Source organism: Calonectris borealis, chromosome 17 (assembly GCF_964195595.1).
Source record: "Calonectris borealis chromosome 17, bCalBor7.hap1.2, whole genome shotgun sequence".
Taxonomy (NCBI): domain Eukaryota; kingdom Metazoa; phylum Chordata; class Aves; order Procellariiformes; family Procellariidae; genus Calonectris; species Calonectris borealis.
In genome coordinates, this window is record NC_134328.1 from 6586063 (window position 1) to 6596602 (window position 10540).

A 10540-nucleotide genomic window follows, 5' to 3' on the forward strand; every position below is an offset into this window, starting at 1 on the left:
CAAGGCTTTGCTGTGCATGAGGACTCTGCAAGGACTGTGCCCGTCCCCGGGGTGACTTCCTCTTCTCGGCTCTTCCCGCCGTTGTCTGCTCTCCCTCTCTCCTTGACGTCTCCTTTCCGGAGGGCAGCGTCTATCTCCGGGCGCAGAGCCATCCGGAAGCACCCTGCTTCCACCGGCTGCCAGCCCCGGCCAGCCTGGGGCCACCCCAGGAGGAAGCAAACTGCATCCGCAGCAAGGCAGCGCTGGGGGTGGGAGTCCGATGGAGCTCACAACGCCTCCCGCTCTGGCTGGTCATTCCCAAATAACTGGGGTGCTCCAGCCGGTCTCACGAAGGGTTGGCTGGTGCAGGAGGGCGTGCAGCAAGGTCTGAACACCCCCTGGGAAGCAGCCAGGATGCAGAGCGTTCTGTCGCTTATCTCCCAGACTCCTTTCCTCGTGGGGGTGACAGGGTTTGTGCTGATGCAGCCCGAGCAGGGACAGCGCTTTCCTGGCCTGCAGCCACTGATAGCGGCAGCGGGCCTCTGGCCTGCTTTGTGCTGACTCCTCTTGACCTGTCCTGCAGGCAGCAAGTGTAGCAGGCTGCAAAGTGGCTTCATTTTGAACGCTCTTCCTTCATGCTCCTAAAGCAGCCACAAGCCAGGGCTGCTGCCGTCATGCTGTGCTGGGGGAGCAGCGGCTGCTGGTGCTGCGTGTGCTGATGTTCTCCACTCAGCCCATTTGCATGGGAAATCCCCCAGTGTGCTCATGGCGGGGAGTTACAGGTCACCAGCAGCCCTGCTGTGATCAGCTGTGTCTGCACTGCAGCTGCTGGCTCTCTCCCTCCTGGAGGCAGCACCCGAGCGGCTGGGTGTGATGACCTGCTCCTCTAACAACCGCCCTTCTCTGCTGAGGTCCGCACGGTCTGCTCCCACCCTGGGCGCAGGAACCGTCCCTGTGCTGGAGCTGGGCTGTGCAACAGGAGGCTTCATTTGCTTCTGCGTTGCACCCTTAGCACACTGGCTTTACACGGCTCTCCCTCCTACAACCCCCACCTAACCCTCATCCCCAGTGCTGTTTTCTCCCAATAACACACACACCAGCTGCTTGTTTAGATCGGAGTGTTATTTCTCTGTATGCCATCGTTAAATGCTTGTCTGGACATGACTCTTGTCAGTAGGATGAGGGGAGCTGGGATCCCAAGGGATGGCTTTCTGGGAATGGTGGGGCTGTGGGATGGCTGAGCATTTCGGGGGAGTGAAGCAGGGAGTGTTAGCAGCAAAGCCTGAAGAGTTAATTTTGGGAATCTACAATACCCCTTTCCTTCTCCCTTGGCTGCCAGGAGAACCTGTGGAGGGAGAGGAGGGGAAAACCATCTCTCCCCTCCTGCAGGACAGCAGTCCAGGATGGGGTTTACTGAGCGCCAGCAGCTTTCCTTCCTCCGGGCTGGCAGGTCCGTATGGAGGAGGCTGGGAGCAGGACAGAGCTGGCTGCTAGCTTCTTGCCTCCTGCTCTTTGGGACTGTCCTCCTGCAGGTCCTCCTCATCCGACTGCACCACGGGGGTCTCGGCCCCCTCCTCGCTGGTGTCCAGGCTGTTCAGATCCGTGGAGACAGAGGACGTGGAGGAAATGCGTGATTTGCTCTCAGCTGTGTTGGGCACTTGTAGGGTGATTTCCTCTGAGCACTGGCTGGCATCTGCCCCTGGAGGAAAGAGTGGTAAGAGAAGGAAGAAAAAGGCTTCTGGAGGTTTCTTCCTCCCTAGACTTCATGGAGAGCCCCCCCAACACTTATTCTTTGGCAGGCTGCGCTTCCCCAACCGCTCCCGGCTGCTCCCCTGCTCCCTACCTCACACCCCCGGCTTGGCTCTGGGCAATGCCGCCCATTCCTTCCCCGTTTTTGGCAGTGGAGCCTCTTCTGTCTCGCATGAAACACGGCTCGGAGCCATGCTGCGTGAGGCCGTTGGCTGCAGCAGGCAAGGAGACGTTTGGCTTGGCCTCGGTGAATCACCGCAGCGTGCGTGTGTGGGGAGGAAGGTACTGGCACCCCAGGCTTTCCCTGCAGGACACAAGCCCAGCTCCCTGGGGTCTGGCTGGGAGGTGGGGTCTGGCTCCTGCTCAGCCCAGTGAGTTCTGTATGCAGTGGGGACCTGGGAAATCGTGACAAGACACTGGCTGCTCCAGGGGGTCTTGAGGACAAGAGAATTTGCCCCACAGACACTGGAAAGTGCCTGGGGTCTCCTGTCTTCTGCAGTGCGTATATACAAGGGTCTGTACCTCTGGGCTGTGGAGGTGGATACTGGCATGGTCCCTCCAACCTCACAGATCCCAGCACCAAGTGTCTGTCTTTGTACGGGTGTGTGTGGATCTGCACGCAGGTGGCCAGGGCTGAGGAAAAAGGCAGTGTGGGCACTGGGGGCTGGAAGGGCTCCCAGCCCAGCCCGCAAAAGGCTTGGACTGCACGTACCTGGCAGGGGCCCAGCAACACTGCTCTCCTCTGTCCCACAGCCCAGAAACACATCCACGGTGTCCTGGTCTGACAGGTCCATCATGTCCATCTGCTCCAGCATGTCCACGTTCACCTCCATGGAGGAAATGCTGCCTAAGGGAGCTGCAGAGACAGAGGCCAGCGGAAAGGTGAGTGCCAGGCAAAGGGCACCGTGAGCCCTGTGCAGGCAGAACCCCCGAGCAAGAACAGCCTTGCTGTGGGGAACTGAATTCCACTTGCTGGTAAGATTCCCCCAGGAAAATCACGTTTCCTTAAAACACCCCTCTGGAAGCCCCCTGCTGCCTCACTGCAGTCCTTGTTCCTGCTCCAAACTGCTGTCTGGAGGAGCCTGTCTGAAGCCAGTGGCTATGCAGGGCGCCAGCCTGGGTACCCATGTGCAGTGACTTCAGTTAAGTGGTGTGAGTAATCCACAGCACACCCACACGCAGCGTGTGTGGTCCTGTCTCAGTGCAGGACATGCGTGTCCCCGGCTGCCTTTAGACTGGGGATGTCCCACTGATCTCTAACGCCCATGTCATTGTGCCCTGAAACACCTCCAGCCCCGTGCCAGTGCCTGCAGCGCTTACGTCTCCGATGCTCTATCTGCAGGTGAGACATAGGAAAGAAGAAATCCACGTCATGCTGGAAAACCTCCTCAAAGAACTTCTGCCGGTCCCGTAGTTTCAGCTGCTGCTGCTGCATCTGCTCTGCATCCAGGCTCCGCTGCGCCTGCTCCATGTCAGCTGGGGAGAAAGATGAGGAGGGTTGGACCAGGCAGGGCAGTCCAAGCCCTTCTGCCTGTCCCAGCTCACGCGGTATGGCCGTGCTTTACCAGCACGTATTGATTTGGTCATCGTGAATAGATATTACACGCCGTAACAGCAGCATCATCAGCACTTGCTGTGCTGGAGACTCAGATCTTGCTTCCGAGATGCATGGCAGCCAGGAGTGGGGAGCTCATATGCTATGTTCACAGCTGCTGAAGTGAGTTATCAAGAGGGGAAAGGGTGTTGTTATGAGATCAGCCATGGTTTGCACATGTTCAAGTTTCAGTTTCCTTGCTACAAAACAGAGGGTTCCACTTCCAATAAGCAGTGGAAACTCTCAGGGACAAGAACTGGCGTTAGTGCTCCAGGCTTTCTGGGCTGAGGGATGCATAAGGAATAAAAGGCATCAGCAACCCTGTCACCCCTGCACACGCGCACCCCTGTCGCCACTGTCGCTATAAATATAGCCGCACCCTCGCTCGCAGGCTCCTCCATTCACATCCCCCGCTTGCACAGCCAGCTTGGCTTCTGCCTGCACAAACATTTTCATTCCTGTAATTCCTCTCGCAGTTCAACGCCGGTGCCTGTGTCCCCGGCTCGCACGGGAGGGAGTAATGAGAGCCCTTGGGCTGTTGTTGAAAGGAGCTTGTTGCTGCATCCCTAGGCCTGGTACCTCCCTTTTGGGTTGGGTACCCGCAACGGCAAGGACCCAAATGGCACAGAGGGGCCGCGGCTCGTGGCCCCGGCTGTTCCCAGGCTGGTGTTTGACCTCAGCCATTCCAGATTTCCTCTCTGCTACTCTTGGCCCAGTCGGCACAAGGAAAATGTGATTACTGGAGCAGGCAGTGCAGTAACCAAGGAAACCAAACAAACATCCTCTGCTCTGCTTGAGCATGGCCCAAACCCGCCGCTCCTCTGGGCTGGGGATGAGGGAACAGAGCAAGCAGCATCCCCACCCTGTCTGGCAGGAGCGGGGCGAGGACAGCAGCGGGGCTGGCTGTCAGCAATATAGAGCAGCATAGGACCCAAATGGGAGAGAGGCGGTGGGCCTGGTGAGATGTCCTGGAGATCAGTGTCACATCTTCCTGAGAGCCCTTTCAGGGCTCCTCTGCACCCCGTTTCTGGGGCATCCTTCAGCTTAAACCCCATCGTCTGCAGGTCCCTGCCCAAGGAGGCCAGGTTCTGCTTGCAGCACAGTGCGGGGATGCAGCGTGGTGATTCAGGGCCAGTCACCACACGCTTTCTGGAAGAGGCTCTGGGCCTCTTCCAGCTGCTCAGCGCCTTCCTGCGATGCCTGGGGTGGTGATCCTGGCTGCCTGAAGGGGCCTTTGCCTTGGTATGTCTGACCTAAGCACTGGGCGCCTGCTCTGGTGCAGAGGCTCAGCGTGCTGTGCATCGCTGCGGCTAACAGCTGCGGTGGCGGATGCACCGCGCTGGTGAAGGTTTCCTCAGGAGGCTGACCGGTGGCTGCAGCCCAGTGCTGCTGGGGTAAGGCAAAAACCTCCTGCCTCCCCTGTGCTATCTGCAAAAAAGAACGGAGCCAGGGACAAGGAGGGGGTGACTGGGGCACTGATGATGGAGCTGGCTGCCTTCAGCAGCTGGAGCCAGCCCTGTCCTGTCTGTCCCAGGCAGAGCTCTGCCCCCCAGCCCAGCCATGCCAAATCCATAGCAAACTGTCGCGGTTCACCACACTGAGGAGAGCCCATCAGGCTCCAGCTGTAGGGAAGCTGGGCTCGGGGCAGAGGCCATGCTGGTGCCCAGATTCAGGGCGACAGACCGGCTCTCTGTGCGGCATCTTCCCAAAGGGACCCCAGTGTGGAGGTAAGGAGGAGGGTCTCTAAATCCTCCTGCAGTGCGAATACAAAATAAACTAAAATGCTGGCAGGCGCTGCCCTGAGTGCCGTGAGCATGGCTGATCCGTGACATTAATGTTATCGCTGCCCATCTCTGCCCCGGCACGTGACCGATACTCGAGGTAAGGGTGCTTGGGGAGAGTCAGGACGGCTGCTGGTGGCAGCATTCCTGTGGGCGCCGGGATTTCTCTTGGGGGAGAAATTAGCAGGACCTGTTTATGAACTTGTTTTCGAGCTCTCGCCAGGGAGTCGGGCACGAGCACTGAGATCCCATTATGTACAGAACGCCGGCAGCGGGAGACGGCAGCTGGGCTGTGCTCGGCCCTGCCTGACCCATGACCGCGGTGAGAGTCGGGGACGGAGCCTTCCCCCCCTCCCGGGGCTCTTCCGGGCCTGGGGGGAGTGAACAGCCCTGCTAGTGTAGCTGCTCCTCAGCAACCCTCGCTGGGGAAATAAAGGAGAGCGGCATTCCCTGCCGCGGCCCTTCCCCATGTGACGGCCAGTCACACTCCCTGGCTGTCAGTCGTGGGGATTGTCTCATCCGGCTGGCATGTTCCCACCGCGGGACACGTTCGCACACACAATGCGGCCCCTGTGCACCGTGGGGGATCTGTCGGTACCTGCTGGTGGCCTGGCTTTTATTACTATTGTCATGGTTATTACTACAGCTCGCTCAGCCAAGGGGCCAGAGGCTTATCAGCATTCAGAGCCAGGCTCTTCCCCGCTGGCTGAACTGCCCAGCACGGCTGCGACGGCACGGAGCTCCCCGCTGCCTTCAAATCCTTCCGGCTCTCACAGCTTATTAGCCAGCGCAGCTCGGAGAGGAACCAGGGCCAAATGCTGGTGCAGAGGTTGGGCGGGCAGGGCAGGGCAGGATCCCCCCCAGGAGGTGCAGGCAGGGATTTCCTTCTCACCTGCTCCCAGGCAGCTGCCCACAGGGTGGGCTGTGGGCGAGGACGCTGGCCCCACTGGTCCCTCTGCCCTGCCAGGGCACGCCGAGGAGCCAACCCTCGCATGGCGTGGGCTCATGGCCGCCACCGTGGTGGGGAAAGGCATGGGAGGGCTGGCTGCGAAGGAAACCACTGCGAGCTCTCCCATCCACACCCTCTCCGAAGCGGGCTGGGAAAGGAGCAATTCCTGGAGTGCAGTCAGCATGAGGTGAGGGCCAGACAGGGCTTGAGGGTGCTGGGAGCACCAGTGAAGGTGCTCTCCAGCCAGTGTCCGGGCCAGGAGCGGAGCACGTTTCAATTGTCTGGCTGCGTTTCCACTGGGAGGGGATGCGTTTTTCATTCCTCCTTGGCCCATGGGATCCCAGTACACCCCCCCCCCCCGTGCCGGTGAACAGGAGGGGTGTATTTGGGGGTGGGAGAAGGCTTGTTAGTGGAGGCACAAGGCCAAGAGAGGATGAGGATGGCCTGTTCTTGAGGCCACGGCTCTGCAATACCTTGCAGAGATTTCAAGGGATTTAAAGAAGGTCCTGAAAAACAATCTGGGCTGTGGAAAGGGACAGGGGGTGATGGGGAGGCGAGCAGAGTTTAAGCGAGGGGTCGCTCCAAGCATGGGCCAGTTCCCTGGTGAATGAAAGAATTGATTTGGCGCAGCCAAATTTTGCCCTTCTCCCTGCACTTTCCCAGAGCCCGATACCCTGACCCAGCTCCTCCAGAGCGGCCCAGGGCAACCCACCGCTGCCCGGCTTGCTGGGCTGTCCCTTGTTCTCCTGGTCCCTGCGTGCAGTGCTGCGAGGAGCTCAGGTGGGGGGAAGATGCAGCTCCTCGGCTGCCACAGCATCTTCCAGGAAGCCTTGCAGAGATCGCAAGCCTTTCCCTGTCACCCTGCCCCAGCAAAACTGCTGCGGGACAAGGGTAAATCCCAAGGGCTTTCAGCTCCTTTAGCCTTGGGAGAAGCAGCTGGTGTGGAGAGCTGAGAATGCCCCGGAGAATCGTGCAGGGTCAGGCCATGCGGAGACAGGATGCCTGGACATGCCGGCCACCTGAGCATGAATTCCCTGCACGGTCTTTTCTCAATCGGCACATCTGACCTTGTGTTGCAGCACAGCAAAAAATAACTGTAGCCCCGGCGAGAGGAAGTGCACCAGGCGAGTGCGAGGGAGGCAGTGGTTTTGGCAGAGCCTCTTGCTGGGAAAAGCGGGGGGGGAACTAGAGAGGGAGGACATGGCACCTTGTAACCCCTGTCTGTGCCATGGTTTCATCGCCCGCACTCCTCCGAGCGATCTCCAAATCCCCTGCGTCTCAGCACTAAAAATATCCTTGCCTCCCAGAGCTCCTTCCCCAGCAGAGGCTGTCATAAGACCCTGCTGTTTACAGGGCCCTGCTTCGATTCGTGCAGAAAGAAGCGTGAGGACAGGAAAGCCAGGAGGGCAGCGCAGTGCCCGAGGCACGGCGTGCAAACCCCGGGCACGGACCCGTGGCAGGCTGTCCCCCTGCAAGCCCCCTGTCACCCCGGCTGCCGCTCACCCTGCCGCGCTCGCTGATGTGTTTGCTCTGCTCAGCCTCCTCTTCCCCCGGCGGGAGCGGGGGGATCCGCTCCTCCCGGGGACGTCGGGGCTCCGAGGGGTACCGGTGCCACTCCGCAACAAGCCCATGGCCCAACAGGTCCCCCAGCTCAGCCGCTTCCCAGGCAGATGCCCCCCCCAAGCATCCCCATCCCAGGCACCGAGCTTCCCGGGCAGCCCCTTGCCCAAAGCAGCCCGGGGAGCGGTGCCGGCGCAGCAGGTTGGTGCAGCGGGGCCTCGGGGGCGTCTAGGGCTGGGGGGGGGCTGTGGGCTCCGGGGGTTGAAGGGGGGGCATGGCTGCTTTACAGGGGGCATCGGTTGGGTGTTGCGGGGAGGATGCGAGGGGATGCGGGCAGCCCGAGCCCTCGCCCGCCCGCCCGGTGCGGTGCCCCCCTCCCCTCCCGCTAAGCGCACCCCGCGGCCGGGCACTTACCGGGCAGCCGCCGGCTGCGGCTCTGCGCCCCGGGCCCCGACATGCGGCGGGCGGCTGCTGCGACCGGGTCGGGCTGGGGTCGGGCCGGGCCGGAGCGGCTGGGCTCAGCGCGGGGCGGCCGCCCCCCCCGCCGCCGGCCGCCGCTCGCCCATGCTGCGCGCTGCGGGGCGGTGCTCGGCGCTGCGCGGGGCGGTGCCAGCGCGCCCAGCCCCGCGGCTTCGCGGCGGCGCCTACCGGCTGCTGCCCTGCCGGGGTCCCGGCCCAGGGCTGCCCGCCGCTGCTAGGGGTTGCCGGGGAGGGGACCAGGCTGCGGGAGTCCTGCGGCGGGGATGGGCGCGGGGAGGAGTCCCCCGTGCGGGGTGCCCGGTCCACAGGGAGGGTCCCTGCAGAGGGTCCCCGTGCAGGGCCCCTGGCCCCCGTGGAGAGCAGGGTCCCCGTGCACGGTTCCCGGTCCTCACGAAGGGTCTTTGCGTTCCCGGGACCCATAGAGAGTCTCCATGCGGGGTCCCTGGTCCCCAAGGAGGATCCCTGCAGAGGGTCCCCCCCCCAACCACAGCCACCCCAGGCAGAGCTCTGTGCCCCGCAGTGCCTGGCTGCAGGTGCTCTGCTCCAGCGTGGCAGGGGGTGGGCAGGGCTGGAGGCAGGGGTCTCTGTGCCTGGGCAGTTACAATTCATGCTTGTCTTTTTTTTGTTTTTCTTCTCTAAATGCCCAGCTTACGCGATCACGCGAGAGAGACGACAGCACACTGGGTGGATGGGCCCTGGGCTCCCTCCCCAGCTCAGCCCTGGCCTTCTGAGACCCTCATCCGCCAGCAGATCCCACTCTGGGGTGTTTTCTCCCACGTTCAGCCCTGCACATCAGGGCTGCTACTTGGCAGAGAAGCGGACTTGGCCGCCTGCCTCCTTCCTGTATCTCAGCAGGGTGAGTCAGTGCCTCGCTGTGCCCAGCGCCAGCTCTGCCCGCAGCCTGGTCACCGCCGAGCTGGGAGTGGGGAGCATCCACTCTGCCCTTTTCTCTGGCTGAAAGGGAGTTTCCAGTGTCTGTGGCGTGTCCCGCCTGCCCCGTCCTCAGTGTGTTTGTCTCACTGTCTGGATGACTAAAGATAACTGGGTATTGTTTGTGTCCCAGCTCTGTTTTGGCTACTGTTGCTTTGCTGTCCCCCCCTTGTCTCCTGGGAGCTCCTGCTGCCAAAAAAATGGCTTTGTACTGGGGACCCGGTGCCTGCACCCTGTGCACTTGCCTGTAGCTGCTGGCTTCAGCTCACCCACATAGTAGTGGTTCCGAGGGATCAGCTTTGCCCACGTGAATGTTTATCCTTATCCAAAAAGCTCCCTCAGTCCTGCCTGACGGTTTCCACCTGAGCATAGGATGCGAGCACTGTGGCTTGGCCCTGGAAGGCTGGGGGGGCCAGGTTGGTGTAGCAGGAGGGGGGGCTCATGGTCTCTGAGGAGCTGCGGGAGCAAATCTCTGGTGGGTACCTGCTGGCTCTGGCTTCCTCACAGGTCCGTGTGGTCTGGCATGGCCTCTGGGCAGCATCAGCCGTTCGCCACCGTCCCTGCTGACCCCCTGCCCTGCCCTGCCAGCGGGGGGGCGAGGAGGCAGGGCCGGGGAATTAGCTAGGTCTCTGCTATGTGACATGTCTGTGTCGATAGGCACCGGATACCACTGCGAGGCGTGGAGACTGTTTCTGTGCACACGAGTCCCCCGGAGCACCCTGAATTCCCTAGAGCTCACTGCAGCCCGAGTCCCTGCTGCGGGGACAGCACATGTGGGTGCTGCTCGCACAGAGTGACACGCACCCAGGTCCCCCGCTGCTGCGGCCCCTCTATCCTGCCTTGCTGGGAGGGGGTTGGAAAAGCAGTGATATCATCAGCACGGAGACTGACTCACCCCGGCTCTTCAGCACAAGCCGTGCCGCTCAGCGGGGCACCCATTTTATTCCAATTAAACCAACGCAGGCAAGCCAGCTCTACATAATGATTTTTTTTGCACGTGGCCAAGTGTGCCTGCCCCTGGCCAAAAGGCGAGAGGGGACAGAGGTGACGCTGAAGTCAGTGGAGAATCTCCACTTCTAGTAGGGAGCCCTAAGAATAAGCCTTGCCAGATACCTGCAGGGTCTGCCTCGGCCGCCGCAGCATCCCTGCCTCCCTTGTGCCTCCAGCGCAGGCTGATGGCACTGTCTTGTATCAACAGCCCTCACCCTAACCACAAATGCCCAGGTCCTTGGAGGTGTCCCCTGGAGATCCGGGTCACAAGCTCAGGTAGGAATGATGCCTCTTCTCTCCATGACACAGAGCTCAGCTCCTGCCAAAAGTCCCCAGGGGAGCCAGCATCAAAGTGCACCCATCATCAGGAGAAAATGTAACGTGACTTGTTCCTCCTGCGCTTCCCGCTCAGGTTTCTCCCCTCTATTAGAAGTTTGGGAGGTGAGTCAGGGAGCTGCAGCCTTGGATGGAGCTGGGGAGGAGTCGGCTGCTAAGGGAAAGGTGAAGCAGCGCCAGGCAGGTGAATCA

At 61.3% G+C, this 10540-nt stretch overlaps 1 protein-coding gene across 2 annotated transcripts; it reads right to left on the minus strand.

Annotated features, from left to right (window-relative positions):
- Positions 1 to 1081: 1081 nt before the first annotated feature.
- LOC142089651 (dysbindin domain-containing protein 2-like) lies at positions 1082 to 8154 on the minus strand. Of its 2 annotated transcripts, XM_075166372.1 has the most exons (5): positions 8027 to 8150; positions 3049 to 3204; positions 2441 to 2584; positions 1823 to 2361; positions 1092 to 1678 (listed from the first exon to the last, which is right to left on the minus strand). In XM_075166372.1, the coding sequence occupies exons 1-5, from the start codon at positions 8067 to 8069 to the stop codon at positions 1574 to 1576; spliced, it is 987 nt and encodes a 328-aa protein (XP_075022473.1). In that variant the 5' UTR covers positions 8070 to 8150; the 3' UTR covers positions 1092 to 1573. The 2 variants fall into 2 exon arrangements, with proteins under 2 accessions (XP_075022472.1, XP_075022473.1); XM_075166371.1 differs by lacking the exon at positions 1823 to 2361 and having other exon boundaries at positions 1082 to 1678; positions 8027 to 8154.
- Positions 8155 to 10540: the final 2386 nt, after the last annotated feature.